This window comes from Brassica rapa, chromosome A05 (assembly GCF_000309985.2).
Source record: "Brassica rapa cultivar Chiifu-401-42 chromosome A05, CAAS_Brap_v3.01, whole genome shotgun sequence".
Taxonomy (NCBI): domain Eukaryota; kingdom Viridiplantae; phylum Streptophyta; class Magnoliopsida; order Brassicales; family Brassicaceae; genus Brassica; species Brassica rapa.
Window position 1 is genome coordinate 23,014,395 of NC_024799.2, and position 14,875 is coordinate 23,029,269.

A 14,875-nucleotide genomic window follows, 5' to 3' on the forward strand; every position below is an offset into this window, starting at 1 on the left:
CCAAAGGCCAGAGAAGACTCCAGGAGAATATCTTGAAACAGGTATGCTTCTTATGTTTATATATGCATTAATTTGATATAAAGTGGTTTTATACTAACTTAATAGTTTTATCTTCTGCAGACTAGGACTAAGAACTTTGCTATGAAGGATTACTCTGAAATGTTCCCTCGCTGGGATGGTGAGCTGGAAGATGAGAAGGCTGATAACATAGTGAAGGCAATGTTTTCTTCAGGCTGGGCGTGGGAACAAAGTCACTGGCCTCTTGTCGGAACAAAACTGTGGACAAATGTGAAGGTGGAGATCCATCCGATGAAGACAGAAGCTGGTCAGATGATGCGAAGCTTGAAGACAGTGTCCCCTTCTCGCACAGAGTCTGATGCAGAATCACGCAAAAAGGCTCGTGAGTCCCCTGGCCTGGATGTGGAGACCATGAAAGGAGAAATAGTTCGTTGGCTAACTGGCCTGACTTCTAATATGGTTGAGGGGCTGAGCAGATGCGAGAACACTCTGAAGACACAATCCCACATGATTGAGGGCCTTACAACTCAAGTGGGAGCTGTTGAGAAGATGGTGCGTGAAGGTTGGAAAGAAGACCACACCAAAGCTGGTTCATCTACTGATGTACCTGAGGCAAACAAATCTGATGGAGACAAAGCTAAGAAGGACAGCGCTGAAGGAAGCAAAGGTGATGAAAGCAAAGGTGATGAAAGCAAAGGTGAGGAAAGCAGAGCCGAGGAAAGCAGAGCCGAGGAAAGCAAAGCTGCGGAAACAGCTCCCAAAGGAATGACAACAAGAGCCAAAGCTAGAGACACCCAAGCCACTGTGGTTAGTACCAAAACATCTCCCAAACCACTTGATCCGAAAAGAGGAAAAAAATCAGTGAAAAAGAAGTAACTTGTTTGCATTTGCATTTGGATTTGGAACGGTGGAACCTTTTTCATGTTGTGCGGAACCTTGGAATATTAGCCCTTTTTCATGTTGTTTTGGAACCTTGGAAAATTAGCTTGTTTGGTTTGAAAAACGTGTGCATTTGTATGTTCTCTTTTGGTTTGTATAAAATTTGTGGCTGTTATTAATGTGTTATTTCTACTGAAAACAAATGCAGAGTGAGAGTGAAAATGAGAATGGAGGCATAAGTGTGGTTGTAGTAGATAAAGAACAATCACACATTGATTATGGTTCTGTGAAAAAACTGAAACAAGTTGGTAAACTGAGAGCTGCTCGCATTGTGGCCCGTGCTAAGAGTGAGCGGCAACGTAGGCTTGCTGCAACTCAGCAGTCTCCTTTTGATGGAAACAGCACGGCAAAGGTTATTATACCTAACCAGCCGAAGCAAGGCCAGGGATATAACCCATTTGCTAATCCTGATCGCCAAAAGCTCTCTGCTCTTCTTGATTGGGTGAAACTTGACCCGTAAGTCATCTATTTCCTAAATTAATTGCTCTTTATATAAAGACTTTGTAGTGTTTTATTTATTTAATTTGATTATTCACAGCAAATGGCGACAGAAGGTCAAAGGTTCATCAAGTGATTGGTTCTACATACTACTAACTCCAACAAAATGGTTGATTGACACGGTATGTAGACTTCTCTCTCATGTAGACTTCTCTCGCATGTAGATGTCTCTGATGTAGAAGTCTCTAATGTTGTAACTGCAGCACATGGATGCTGGCATTAATCTTTTAAGGCTCCGATACACAAAGCACCCTGAATGGTTTAGGTCGGACAGAATTTGCATGTTGGATGCTGTATTTACTCAAATGTGGACAGCAAAGTACTCAGAGTTTCTGGCCTCTCCTGCCAATCCTGACGGCTCAGGTAAACTACTCCCTCCTGGCGCCTTAGACTACTACACAGGCGAGGAACCAGCGTATAGCAGATCAAATAAGACATGGGCACTGGAGATTGATGATATATATGCGCCATTATTGGTCAAGAACGATCATTGGGTAGCTTGCTGGATATCAATCCCGAGGAGACGCATAGTCATTTGGGATAGTGATCTTGCTTACGCTACGGATGCAGAAATTGCTAAGGCCGTGAAGCCTATTGCACACATGCTGCCGTACATGCTGCGTATGTTATCTACCGGTGCGGAGAGGGAGTTGTACACGGTTGATTTCACACATGAGCGTGAATCTGGGGTGCCACAAAACAAACAAAGTGGTGACTGTGGAGTGTATTGCTTGAAGTATATAGAATGTCATGCACTTGGCATGCCATTCCCACCTCATGAGCTGTGTGATAAGAAGATCAAGACAATCAGGTCTCAGATGGCGAGTGAGATATTTGATGAGACCAGGATAAACGGCACAGAGAAACGTGATTACAAGCATCTCGGTGTCTATGACTAAGGTTAATCCACTTCTTTGGGTAGAATTGAGGGAAAGTATGAAGTTTTTTGGTGACTTTCCTCATCGGATATATGTAGGTTGATGTAGTAGTCTTTTGTACCAGACTATTGTATTGTGCTGTGAGTAACATGCTGATGTAGCACACTTTTGTTTGTAACAAACTTATGTAATTTGCTTGCAGCAGACTTAAGTATTAGTCTTCTTTTACAGAAGACTTTTACAGAAGTCTGCTACTCGACTACTATCTAGACATCATCTTTTTATCAGTATATTAGTCTTTCTTAGCTCATATTCGATCAAAAATACAAATTCGAGACAACTCAGAGACTTAGTCTTCTTTTCAAAAAGACTACAAAAGAAGTCTGCGGTAAGTAAAAGAAGACTATAAAAGAAGTCTGCGTTCTGTAAAAGAAGACTACAAAAGAAGTCTGCGTTCTGTAACAGAAGACTAACACATTAAGACATAAGACATGAGACAACATCCAAAGCAATAAGACAACTGATAAGCTTCACACATCACATAAGACATAAGACAACATCCAAAGCAATAAGACAACTGATAAGTTTCACACATCACATAAGACATAAGACAACATCCAAAGCAATAAAACAACATCCAAAGCAACAATACAACTAATAAGTTCCACACAAGACATAAGACAACATCTAAAGCAATAAGAAAGCCAACACCAGTTTAACCTGGACAGTTAGGACGAGTGTGACCCGGTTGTTTGCACTGGGAGCAACTATAATCCTTGTGCAGTTTTCGCGGTTGGTTTCCCCTCATCCTGGAAATTTCTAGCCAAGACTGCCACCTCGACTTCTTTTGCCTACCCCTTCCACGCTTGACCTCTGGAGGAAGACATTTACGTGCCTTATCAGCTCCTTCTTCATTAGCAGGTGTTGTGTCATCAGTGTTAGGAGCTTCTTCTTCATTGGCAGGTGATGTGTCATCAGTGTTGGGAGCTTCCAAAACGTCACTTTTGGGATATATATTTGCCGCGTATGCTGCATAAAGATAATTCTTTGAATAGGATGGGCATACAAGCGTAGAGACATGAATATTTGCATCCTTTGCAGCTGCAATGGCATGTGAACAAGGTATCTTCTCAATATCAAACACACCACATTGACACCTCCGAAGTTCCAAGTCAACAACACAATCTCGATGTCCTCCTCTCACAACAAATCGCCAACCATCAATACGCTCCACATTCATCATATCTGCATACTCTTCACGAATAGCCAACAAGTTTTCGACTCCCCGACTATGATGTGAAGTGAGACTCAAAGCATCTTCTCTCCTTTTAAAGAACCACCTTCCTAGCTTCTCGCGTATAAATTCAAGAAGGAATGAGATTGGGAATCCTTTGGCTGGCTTAAGTGCAGAGTTGATGGATTCTGCGATGTTGCTAGTCTTTATGTTGTATCTGTCACCTTGAAAGTGAACTCGTGACCATAAAGAGACGTCAGCATTCTCCAAATATGTTGCAAGGCTTGGGTTTATACTCCGTATCTCATCCATGTAGCGGTTAAAATCGAAAAGCGTATGTGCGTAAGCAGCGCCTTTGACCAAGTACAACATGTGCTTTCCCTTGAACTTTTGGACTATGTTCTGTTGTAGATGATAATAGCATATTCCTCGCCCTGCCCAAGGAAAAACCTTCTCACACGCCTTCTTAATGGAACCGTGCCTGTCAGAAACTATCACCAAAGCATACTGATCTGAAACACATCTCCGCAATTGGGTAAAAAACCATTCCCATGACTCATCATTCTCCGCATCCACAATCGCAAAAGCCAACGGAAAAATCTGAAAATTACCATCTTGGGCAGCAGCAACTAGCATAACTCCTTCATACTTTCCACATAGATGAGTCCCATCCACCACAATAACCCTCCTAAGATAGTTAAAACCAGCTATCGAAGCTGCAAAAGATAGGAATAGATACTTAAATCTGTTTTCACCATCTTTCACAAGACATGTGACAGTTCCCGGATTCGATATCTCGATCTGACGCAAATAAGAAGGCAGATTCTCATATCCATCTTCTGCTGTTCCTCTCACCAACTCTTGCGCAGATAACAAAGCTCTATACGAAGTGTTGTAATCAAGCTTCATACCAAACATGTTCCTCATCGCGTCTTTGATATGCTTTGGTGTAAGCCCATCTATGATCCCAACCCGTTCTATAAATAGTCTTGCAACATATTTCGGAGTAAAATGTTTCCGTTGAGCCATTCGATCCGCCACTGAACATGTATGAGTTTTTGAATATTTTGTCACCCAAAATGTCTTTGGCCCATGCTTCACACTCGCTCTAAGCTTCCAACCACATCCTTGAACACGACACTTAGCCACATACAGAGTTTTCGTTGTCTTATATGCTGAGAATGTAAATTTATATTCCACAGCCACCGACTTCAGCTTTGAAACAAGCTCATCCTTACTAGCAAAACTCTGACCGACATATATATTGTCCTTTAAGGACAACGATCTTCCTTCCCCACCAGAGAACTGTGCTTTATAACCATCATAAAGCGTTTCATTTGCATCCTCGTCAGAATCCTCATCTTTCACTTTCCCGTAATCACTGTAGTTTACACCATCGTCAACATCAACAGCAACAGTTGCTTGAACATCATCAGCAGTTGCTTGAACATCATCAGCATCATTACTATCTTCATCCCACTCTGAATCAGTATCTTGACCAGTATCTTCATCAGCAAAATTACTATCATCACCATCAGACACATCCGCATCATCATCAACTCCAGCTTCTACTTGGCTCTGGCTTGATACACAAAGGCGTACAAAGTGTGTCTTGGCCAACTCGATCAAGTTCCGCACTTGTCTATCATTCGTGACATGCATAGGAGGAGTATCCAGAGCCATTTGCTGTAGAATGACGTCTGGTAAGGAATATGTTAGCTCCACCTTCTCGATTTTCTTGTCCAGACCATAATCTTCTTGTGCCATTTCATGAAGTTCACCATGTGTACAACCATCTGGCACAAGAAACATTCTCCCTCCTTTCCGATTATTGACCACAAACTCCCACAAAGAGCCTTTCACCACCCATTCTCCATATACAACACGTATCTGAGCCATATCCTGCAAAAAAAAAATACAGGTTTACATAATCAGCAAAGAAATATTTCATGTTTCATAAAACTATAAACGAAGACTTACAAATACGTCTACAATTATTAGCTAACAACATTGTCAAATCAAATAAATTATACCTTCATAATTATAAAAACAATTCTTTTCAAAATCACCCAAACCCATTAGGATTAACTAACACACAGTTTCAAACAAAAAAAACTAGAAAAAACTTAATGAATAATACACAAATTTGCATTTTTATAGATTTTTCTACGTAGACTTAATATTCCGTCTCTGACAATTTAGACGTTCGTTTCAGTTTACAAACGTAGACTGTGAAATAGGTCTACGATTTGGGTTGGTTTTTGCAATTGACCATTTCACGGGTTGCTTTCTATAGTTGAAAAAAAGTTGTGATTTTGTTCATGTAGACTTTCATTTCAGTCTACAATTTAAAAAGGTTAGTTTTTGCAATTGACCAGAATTCATCCAAAATTTGACTTTCAGAACTAGACTTCATATGCAGTCTATATGTTTGAATTTTTTTGAAAGAGGTTAGTTTTGCAATTGACCAAGTTTGACTTCCAATCACTAGATCGAAATGAATGTCTACGTTGTGTGTAGACTTTTTTGAAGTCTACTTTCAAATCCGACGGGTTGGTTTTGCATTTGACCAAAATAAAAAGACAGACTTTATACGCAGTCTACAATTTTTTTTCTAGGATAAGAAGACTGCATATGAAGTCTACAATTTAATAAATTTTTTACTGCTTTTTAAACTTTTTGGTCAAACACAAAACTAACCTATTCCACGAAGTCAAAATTTTGGTCAAATGCAAAACTGACATTTTATAGACTTCGTTGGCAGTCTACACTTTGTAGACTTCCGTTGAAGTCTATTTTGTAAAGTCAAAAGTTCGGTCAAATGAAAAACTAACCTCTTTTAAGTAGACGTCTGAGTAAGTCTACCGAAAGTTTTATTTTTGTTGTCAAAGGTAAAGACAGAGACTACTGGGGAAGTCTGCGTTAGAAAAAAAATTTGTCTGGTCAATTGCAAAACTAACCCGTGTGTTGACAAATAGACTGCATCGTAAGTCTCCATGGAGGCGTAGACATACAAAACAGTCTACCGTCGCGACACAGATCTGAAAAACAAATGAAAACCATGTGAATAGTTACCTTTTTCCTGTGTAAAGCTCGTTTCCAACCTTTTCAACTGTCCAAACTCCAAGTATGAGCAAAAAGAAGCATGTTTAACGATTCACTAATGAAGAAACTCGAAAATATGAAGTTTGTGGTTTTGAAAATGAGAGTTATGAGAGTTTTTTAGATGGAAATGTAGAGGAGATGAGAGGAAATGAAGTTTTTTGGGTTAGAATGAGAAAAAAAGTGGTTGAAAATTGAATTCTAGAGCTTTAGAGCTCAAAAATGGTGGTTCATGGTGGTTGGAAAAATTGATGATGATGGCATTTTTGTAAATAAGAAGAAATGGTTTGGGTGTATTTGGTTTTTTGCTAATTTCGAAATTAATAAAAAAATAAATAAAAATGGCAATTTTGTGAATAATTCAAAAACATAAGGATAGTATGGAAATTTTATTGATGAATAGTATGGACAAAAAAAAAGGGGTTGGTTTTGGATTTGAATTGAAAATATGGGTTGGTTTTGAAACAGAGAGACTATGATTTATTTGTCCTTTTTAGCTCCATACATACTATAATCTTATCTCGTTAGTTTCTTTTCACAGTCAAACTTGCAGTCATTCATGAATGTACTTCATGTGTTATAAACTGTTTGAGTTAGTTTTTTACTTTTTTACATAACATACCCAAAACAGTAACTGTTTGAAAAGAAAATCGTCAAACGATGATCATTTATTCATTTTTAAGTAATTCTTGTTTTAGACTAAAACCAAACTTAACTGAAGTGCATGAAGTTTACTTGACACCACACTCGAAAAATCAATCTGATACTGTAAAACTCGTTTATTGTATCTTGTAATATATGTCGACATCACTAGCATAAAATTACCATTATCATCGTAGAGACTAGAGAATAAGGACACATCTGTGCATTCAATTATATTCCCTTTGTAATATTACATATTTTTATATATTTGAGGCAAATCAAGAGGGGTTGATTTTGTCTTCATCCTTCTCTTATCTCTATCTTCCTCCACAGGCTCTCAATCCTCTAACATTAAGATCATGTACGTACTTTATATTGCCGACCAAAAAGAAAAAGAACATTAATAAGACTTTTAATTATCTTAAAATCATGTTTGATTTGATTATACTCCATAGAACAGTGATTAGTGGAATCAATATTTTAAGAAAATGAAAATTAATGGTACATTAATCCAAAACTTTGTTTCTTTATTTAGGAGTCTTGCGCCAAGTCATGATTACGCTCTGTGAAGAGAGCCTTTCAAGCTGAAAAACATAGGAAAATGTAAAAGGACCATAAACTTCTCTTTCTATATAAAAAAACCACACCACTACACTGAACTTCGAGCTCACGGTGGAACAGAACACGAGCCGTAATGAAGAAAGCACCTTCGCCGGAACCCGTCACCACCCACGGCAACCAACCGCCGCATCATGACCAAGAAAAGTTCGCCGGAGACTTGGAGTACTACACTTGGTTCGACGAAGCTTGTATCCAAGACATGAACTACTTCGTCAAGACCATCACCGGCATCAAATCCAAAGGCATCCGACCAGACCTCATCGGTTCCATCATCGCTCATTACGCTTCCAAATGGCTCCCTGATCTCTCCGGCAACGTCTCCGCCATCGCGACACCACCACCGACAGAAAGCGTCACGGCTTCTGTAATGAAAAAACGTTTTTTCGTCGAGACCCTTATCGGAATCCTCCCGCCGGAGAAAGACTCCGTTCCTTGCAACTTCCTCCTCCGTCTACTCAGGACGGCGAAGATGGTCGGAGCCAATGCGAACTACTTAACGGAGCTCGAGAACAGAGTGGCGTGGCAGCTGGACCAAGCCTCGCTCAAGGAGCTTATGATACCTTCCTTCAGCCACACGTCTGGGACTTTGCTTGACGTTGAGCTCGTGACTCGTCTCGTGAAGAAGTTCGTTGGCTTGGATAGTGAAGGTGTTAAAACCGGCGCTGCTCTGGTTAAAGTGGCTAAGCTTGTCGACTCATACTTGGCTGAAGCCGCCCTTGACGGTGGCTTGACTCTACGGGAGTTTATATCCCTTATTGAAGCTCTGCCTAGCTATGCTCGTACCACGGAGGATGGCTTGTACCGCGCCATTGATACATACCTCAAGGTAATAAAGTATTAAGAAAAATACAATTAATAGCACTAAATCATGTTTTTAATGATAAAATCAACACGCAAAAAAACAAATACCCAAAATAAAATTTATTTAAATAATAATAATAATAATAAATATTTTATACGTGGATTTAGACTTAGAATTTAGTATATAGCAATGCTTTAAATATCGGTTTAGATGGCGCCTATACATCCGCCTAATCCTCAAATCGGATAAATATTTGATTTTTCAAAACAATTTTTTTTTTAAAATTGGTCTAGACAGTAAAAAAAAAACATCCATTTAAATAATAATCTTCTATATGAACATTGGTATTTATGGGATGATGAGGGTGGAGGTGGGATTAGGTTTAAGAGTTAGAGTAATTTAGATTTTTTTCTAATCAAAAGGATGCTATTTTGTAAATTTTTATCATTGGGTCATTGGGTGTTATTTATAGGAAAAACTTTTTAAAAGTATTATTTTGGAGATTTGTCTAGTATTAAAACTTTGGAATGGAGATTCATTTCTTGAGACTCACTCAATCTTGAAATTCAATTACAGGCTCATCCTCAGGTTTTGAAGCAAGAAAGGAAAGAACTTTGCAGACTCATCGATAGCAGAAAGCTATCACCAGAAGCAGCTCTCCACGCGGCTCAGAACGATCGTCTACCAGTAAGATCAATCATCAGAGTGTTGTTCACTGAGCAGACAAAGCTAAGCCGTCACGTTGACTGGAGTGGTAGCTTGACGAGGAGTCCAACAAACCCTTCTGGCTCACATTACTTTGAGCAAGGAGGCTCAGGAGCGAGGTGCTTGTCTAAACGCGAGATGAATGTTCAGCAAGCAGAGATAAAGAGGCTTAGAGAAGATGTGGCGAGGCTGCAGAGCGAGTGCAGTGCCATGCATTTGCAGGTTGAGAGGCTATTGGAGAAGAAGAGTGGTGGGAGTAAAGGGTTTTTCAGGTGGAAGAGGCTAGGGTTAGTGCCTTCTATTAGAGGAAGTGTTAGCGTTGAAGAGATGACTAACTGTGAGAATGGTGAAGGGTTTGAACCTCAAACTCCTGGGAATATGAAGACGAGGCTTGTCAAAGGAAGAACACCTTCAAGGTGGAGAAAATCTATGTCTTAGTCAGTGTCGTCTAATAGCAAATACAAGTGGAACGATCAAACATGGTCTGAATGTTAATTTTTTTTAAAATTATATATATATATATTTTTTAAATAATAAATATGTAAAATAGAGTCTAAAATTTTTAAATGTTAGATATAGCTCTAAATTTCGAATTTATAATTTCAAAAGAACAGTTAAACATATATATATAGATCTTTAACTTTTAAAACTATATATTTTAGAGATATTATTACATAGTTAGATTTACAGTTAATATTTTCTTGAACATGGTCTATAAACCGGGGCTTCTAGCTCTAGTGGTAAAGGGTTTACAGTTGTGAGTACCGTCACATGGGTTCGAATCCCGGCCACTGGGAAATTAACATTTCGGCATCGCCAGGGATAGAGGACCGACACATGGCATCACGTGACTAGCTGGATCACTTATGTGAGGCCAGAATACCTCTGTATAATTCAAAAAAAAAAACCGGGGCTTCTAGCTCTAGTGGTAAAGGGCTTACAGCTGTGAGTACCGCCACCGGGTTCGAATCCCGGCCACTGGGAAATTAATATTTCGGCATCACCAGGGACTGACACATGGCATCACATGACTAATCTGGATCATTTCTGTGGGGCCAGGATACCTCTGTATAATTCAAAAAAAAAAAACATGGTCTATAAATAATATATGAGACAGCACTGGTATCAGGGAAAACAACACAACAAGCTGTTATTACACATAGAGGAAGTCTTTTTGTACACAAACAATGTATCAATCAACAAACTCCATACATGCATGTAATGTAATGAAAATGTGGTCTAGAATTTGACAGCTCGTTTGATTGTTTGGAGAGATGACTTGATGAAGTTGTTCTTAACGAGATATTCACTCTCGTCGTCATGACCTGAAACCACTGGCTTCTTCCTGACGCAGTCAAGTCCCTTTTTCATTCCAAAGATGAGTGAAGGAGACGATGGAATCCTTCTGAAAGCTCTAGCACTCTCTGATCGCTTCACCACTTTGTCTCTCCCACTCTTCTCTGGTGTGTTCTTCAAATCAAAACTCGTTCTGCTTCTACGTGAGCTTTCAGCTCTTGTTTCCACCTTGTTTGTGTTGTTGTTATTGTTTGCCTCCACAGCCTGCAGCAACTGCAAGTCCAACACATCTTCTTCACTAACCTTGTCAAGTAGAGGGAACTTGTGATCCAGTTTCTCTATCAGTTCATCAATCTTTTTGCTTCTTTCAGCTTGAAGATCCTGTGGATTGGTGGTTTTGCCGTTGTTCTCCAGTAATATGTGGAGCCATTTCTCAACGTTTCCTTTCCCTCGCTCTCTCCTGCTTTCCTCATCTTCCTCACTCTCTTCTTCCTTCAAAACTCTGAAGCTTCTACTGCCTTTCTTCTCTTCTAACGCAGCCAGAGACTTCTCAGACACTTCTTGAATTTTCTGTTCCTCTTCCACCTCTTCTATCTCCCCATGCTTCTGAGTATCAGCCTCAGAAGGTGCTGCTTTATGCTCTTCTTCACTTGTTCCAGGAAGATACAAAGACAACTTCTTGTCTTTATCATTATCATCTAGCAACAGTTCATCTTCATTACTCAGCAAAGTTCTTGATCTTTTCCTTGCTTTCTCCAGTTCAGGCCTCACTTGATTCTCCAGCTCCTGTCTCTCTTTAAACTTCTTGTGAAGCTCTTTCTCCGAACCATCACAAATCGCCTTCTGCGCCTCTAATCTCGCCATAAGCGCACTACTTGCAGCCTGGTTTAACCTCACTTGCTCCTTATATACAACACTCCTATACCAAAACAAAACAGAAGTTAAAGAACATTAAGCTAAACATATCATAGTTGTATAGAGAAGATCAAAACATCACTTACTGGTGCATAGCATCACGGATCATCTTCTCAAGTGTATTCCTATACGAGCATTGAGCTTCTGCCAATCTCCTCCCCTTTTCAGCCCTTCTTCTCCGCTTAATCAGCTCACTCTCCAGCTCCTGTATAGTAAGCTGCTCTTCGCTGTTCTTTCTTTTCAAATCATTCATTTCTTCATCTAACTTCTTCATCTCGACTCTCATATTCTGCGCTTCCTCTCGGTGTCTCAGTGAGTCCCTAGCAGCAACAATGGCTTGATACGGATTCTTCATCAAGTCTGGAGTCTCATTCTCTTTCGTTGCACCCACTCTCATCTTCCTTGCTGCAGTATAGCAATAGAGAACTTTGTATTTAACTATCTATAACCCAAAGTAGTACTAGTTACTCAATCCGTTTCAAAATGATGTATGTTTTTGGAGTTTTCATACATATTAAAATAAAAATTAAAAATATATCTTAAATTTTGATTATAAAACTATTTCCCATAATTTTTAGACCATTAAAATTCAATAAAAAATAGTTTCTTTGAAGTTTTGATTATAAAACTATTGAAAATGCATTAAAAAAATAGTTCCTAAAAAAAGTTGCATTAGAAATGTAAGAAAAAAAAAGAATGTTTTTCTACCAAATTAATCATTTTGAAACAGAATTGAGTGTAGTTACTAACCGGGTGTTTGACGATTGTAATCAAGAGACCTCAACACTAGTGAAGGGTCATAAGGATCTCTTCTAGAGACAACAACTGCAGCTGAAGCAAGACCAAACTTCTCCTTTGACTCAATAAAATGCTGAGGGAAACGATGTGAGTCAACGGTTTGCGAGCCGTTAAGTTCCTCGCTTTCACCTTCTTTGAACAAGAACGAAAACGCTCTCCTCTTGAAATCAGAACTCGAAGCAGCGAAAATAGACAGGAACTGATTCACTGAAATGCCGACTTGAAGATCCCACCATGGTACTAAGAACTCAAGTTTGTCCTTTTTGTTCTTGCGTGCTTGCCATTGCACGATCCTTAAGTTGCTTGGTACTGTTAAACCTCCTCCTAGAAAAACTCAAAAGCTTTTTAATAAATCAGACAATAAAACATGAGCCTTAAAAGAGATAAAACTTGAGGAGGATGTGTTGTTGTTTACTTGAGAGAGGGAACCAATGATCAAAACCCCAAGCGAGAGGAGAAGCTGAGTCAGCGTGGAAGTAGAGAACATTCCCATACGGATCAATCCGAATAACAGCCGGATCGAACCCGGCATTGCTACACAACCAAATGAGTCTAGTGTTACTTAGTATAACAATCTCATTCACTGTGTGATGAGAGAAACAAGTCCTTACCCTAGATGATTAAGTTGTTTCCATAGGAGACTTAAGAAGATCTTAGGTTTCGTTGTTGGTCTTGCTTTCGGATCAATTACAGGGAACATCTTATCTACTTCTCTGCATCTTGAGATCTTCAGAACAAACAAACAACACACATCATTCACATAACAGGTTAGTTTATTTCGTTTTGGCTAATGAATTGATTCGGTTAGATTACCTCGTTGTGTTGCAGAATGTACGGCGTGAAGGTGAAAGGAGGGCCATTTTTGTACGGAGAAGAATCGAAGTCGCGACAGATCTTTGCGTAAGCTATAGGGTAGCCCTGAGCTTCCTCGATTACCATGTCTTCCTCCGTTATACCATAATCGCTCAACATCGACGTTGTAAAGAGAGGACAAGATTAACTGTTTCTCTCTATGGTTTGTGTCTGAGCTAAGAGAAAGCAAAACAAAAAAAAAATACTCCTAGAAGCTTTTTGGGAATGTGATTTCTGTTTCGGACAAGAAGAAGATAAACTCAAACAACGGTCGGATTTTCTGTCCGTTAATTTGTCCGAAAATAATAAAATTATGTTGTGGGAAAAAAAAAAATTTTAAAAGGTCGTGCCAGGTAAACATGGGAACGGCTTGTGATTAACGGCTATATGCCACGTCGGATCCACGCTCCTCCTCTTTAATGGAACAAGCATATATGTTGTTGGCTCTTATTGACGTTGTTGATGATATTTCTTGTGAAAAAAAGAACTTCAATCGTTTTCTTACCTGCGGATCTTTTTGAATTTTTAAAAAGGTGAAATGGAAAGGTGAACTGATTATTTAAGTAAATGTATTACAGGTGGAATGTTTAAAAAATATTAAGTAAATTGGGCTTGCTTTATCATAGGATTCAGCTTTGTATTCAGCCACTTGTAATTTTGATATAGTTGGTCCATCAAGGATGTGCCCTTTATGTATTCAAGACTCCAAGTCTTAAGTATCCATTGCCTTAGAGATAACTGTCATGTTTAGAAGATGTGTTTTTAGGTAGTGCTTATGAACAGGTGGACCCTCTAGCAAAAGATTATGTGGCTAATACGAATCTTAGTAGACGTCAATACTTGGCTTATTCATTAGAAGATATATATGAGTTTTGCTTCTGTAAAATATTATGGAACTTGGAAAGTTTCTAAAGTTAGCTTATACAAGTCTCCAAATAAGCCATCCACAGTTGCATAAATAGGGCATTAAAGAGCGGGGTGGTGTGCAGTGCGCTGGCCATCTGAGATGGTGGACCATTAAATTACTTTCGTCTATATATTTTTTTTGAACAACTTTTAATTGCTCGCCTTATTTTAGACAGTTATCTCTTAGGCAGTTATACACTTATAAAAGGGCATTTTGCTTAAATAAGTTAAGCATCAAAATTTGTTAAGGTGTCAGCCAGATAAACAATGAAATAGACAGAAACTAAGTCAACAAAATTAAAATAAGACACTTTTAGTTTATTTAAATTATTTTAACATGTGTAATTTCTTTCCGGTCATGAGTGCCTTATTTTAGACAGTTATCTCTTAGGCAGTTATACACTTACAAAAGGGCATTTTGCTTAAATAAGTTCAGCATCAAAATTTGTTGAAATGTCAGCCAGATAACAATGAAATAGACATAAACTAAGTAAACAAAAATAAATTTATAAATAAAATTTAGACACTTTTTATTTAATTATTTCAACATGTGTAATTTCTTTCCACTACATGTTATTATCATTCTGTCACTTAACTTTGCGGATCGTGCAATTTTTCTCGGTATCATGCCTATCTAGTATCAGCAGTTTAGCTGCACGGCATCGAGAG

The 14,875-nt window shown here is 38.8% G+C and overlaps 3 protein-coding genes across 4 annotated transcripts; 2 read left to right on the plus strand and 1 right to left on the minus strand.

The window, feature by feature from the left end:
• LOC117134421 lies at positions 1–2,914 on the plus strand. The gene is made up of 5 exons (XM_033292787.1): positions 1–41; positions 121–825; positions 1,106–1,413; positions 1,496–1,577; positions 1,659–2,914. Exons 2-5 carry the CDS (start codon positions 142–144, stop codon positions 2,352–2,354), a joined length of 1,770 nt encoding a protein of 589 aa, XP_033148678.1. The 5' UTR covers positions 1–41; positions 121–141; the 3' UTR covers positions 2,355–2,914.
• A 4,881-nt stretch (positions 2,915–7,795) lies between these two features.
• LOC103869901 (coleoptile phototropism protein 1) lies at positions 7,796–10,062 on the plus strand. The gene is made up of 2 exons (XM_009147978.3): positions 7,796–8,758; positions 9,311–10,062. Exons 1-2 carry the CDS (start codon positions 8,006–8,008, stop codon positions 9,875–9,877), a joined length of 1,320 nt encoding a protein of 439 aa, XP_009146226.1. The 5' UTR covers positions 7,796–8,005; the 3' UTR covers positions 9,878–10,062.
• A 464-nt stretch (positions 10,063–10,526) lies between these two features.
• LOC103869902 (trichohyalin) lies at positions 10,527–13,656 on the minus strand. 2 transcript variants are annotated; one of them, XM_009147979.3, is made up of 6 exons: positions 13,262–13,656; positions 13,060–13,175; positions 12,864–12,982; positions 12,401–12,772; positions 11,737–12,055; positions 10,527–11,654 (listed from the first exon to the last, which is right to left on the minus strand). In XM_009147979.3, exons 1-6 carry the CDS (start codon positions 13,418–13,420, stop codon positions 10,679–10,681), a joined length of 2,061 nt encoding a protein of 686 aa, XP_009146227.1. In that variant the 5' UTR covers positions 13,421–13,656; the 3' UTR covers positions 10,527–10,678. The 2 variants fall into 2 exon arrangements, with proteins under 2 accessions (XP_009146227.1, XP_033148661.1); XM_033292770.1 differs by having other exon boundaries at positions 12,864–13,000.
• Positions 13,657–14,875: the final 1,219 nt, after the last annotated feature.

Coding starts and splice junctions, on each gene's coding strand:
- LOC117134421 (XM_033292787.1), top strand. CDS start 142: ATGAAGGATTACTCTGAAATGTTCCCTCGCTGGGATGGTGAGCTGGAA. Junction 826..1,105: donor GAGACACCCAAGCCACTGTG/GTTAGTACCAAA, acceptor AAACAAATGCAG/AGTGAGAGTGAAAATGAGAA. Junction 1,414..1,495: donor GATTGGGTGAAACTTGACCC/GTAAGTCATCTA, acceptor GATTATTCACAG/CAAATGGCGACAGAAGGTCA.
- LOC103869901 (XM_009147978.3), top strand. CDS start 8,006: ATGAAGAAAGCACCTTCGCCGGAACCCGTCACCACCCACGGCAACCAA. Junction 8,759..9,310: donor CCATTGATACATACCTCAAG/GTAATAAAGTAT, acceptor ATTCAATTACAG/GCTCATCCTCAGGTTTTGAA.
- LOC103869902 (XM_033292770.1), bottom strand. CDS start 13,420: ATGTTGAGCGATTATGGTATAACGGAGGAAGACATGGTAATCGAGGAA. Junction 13,001..13,059: donor AAACAACTTAATCATCTAGG/GTAAGGACTTGT, acceptor AAGTAACACTAG/ACTCATTTGGTTGTGTAGCA. Junction 12,056..12,400: donor TTACAATCGTCAAACACCCG/GTTAGTAACTAC, acceptor GCTATACTGCAG/CAAGGAAGATGAGAGTGGGT.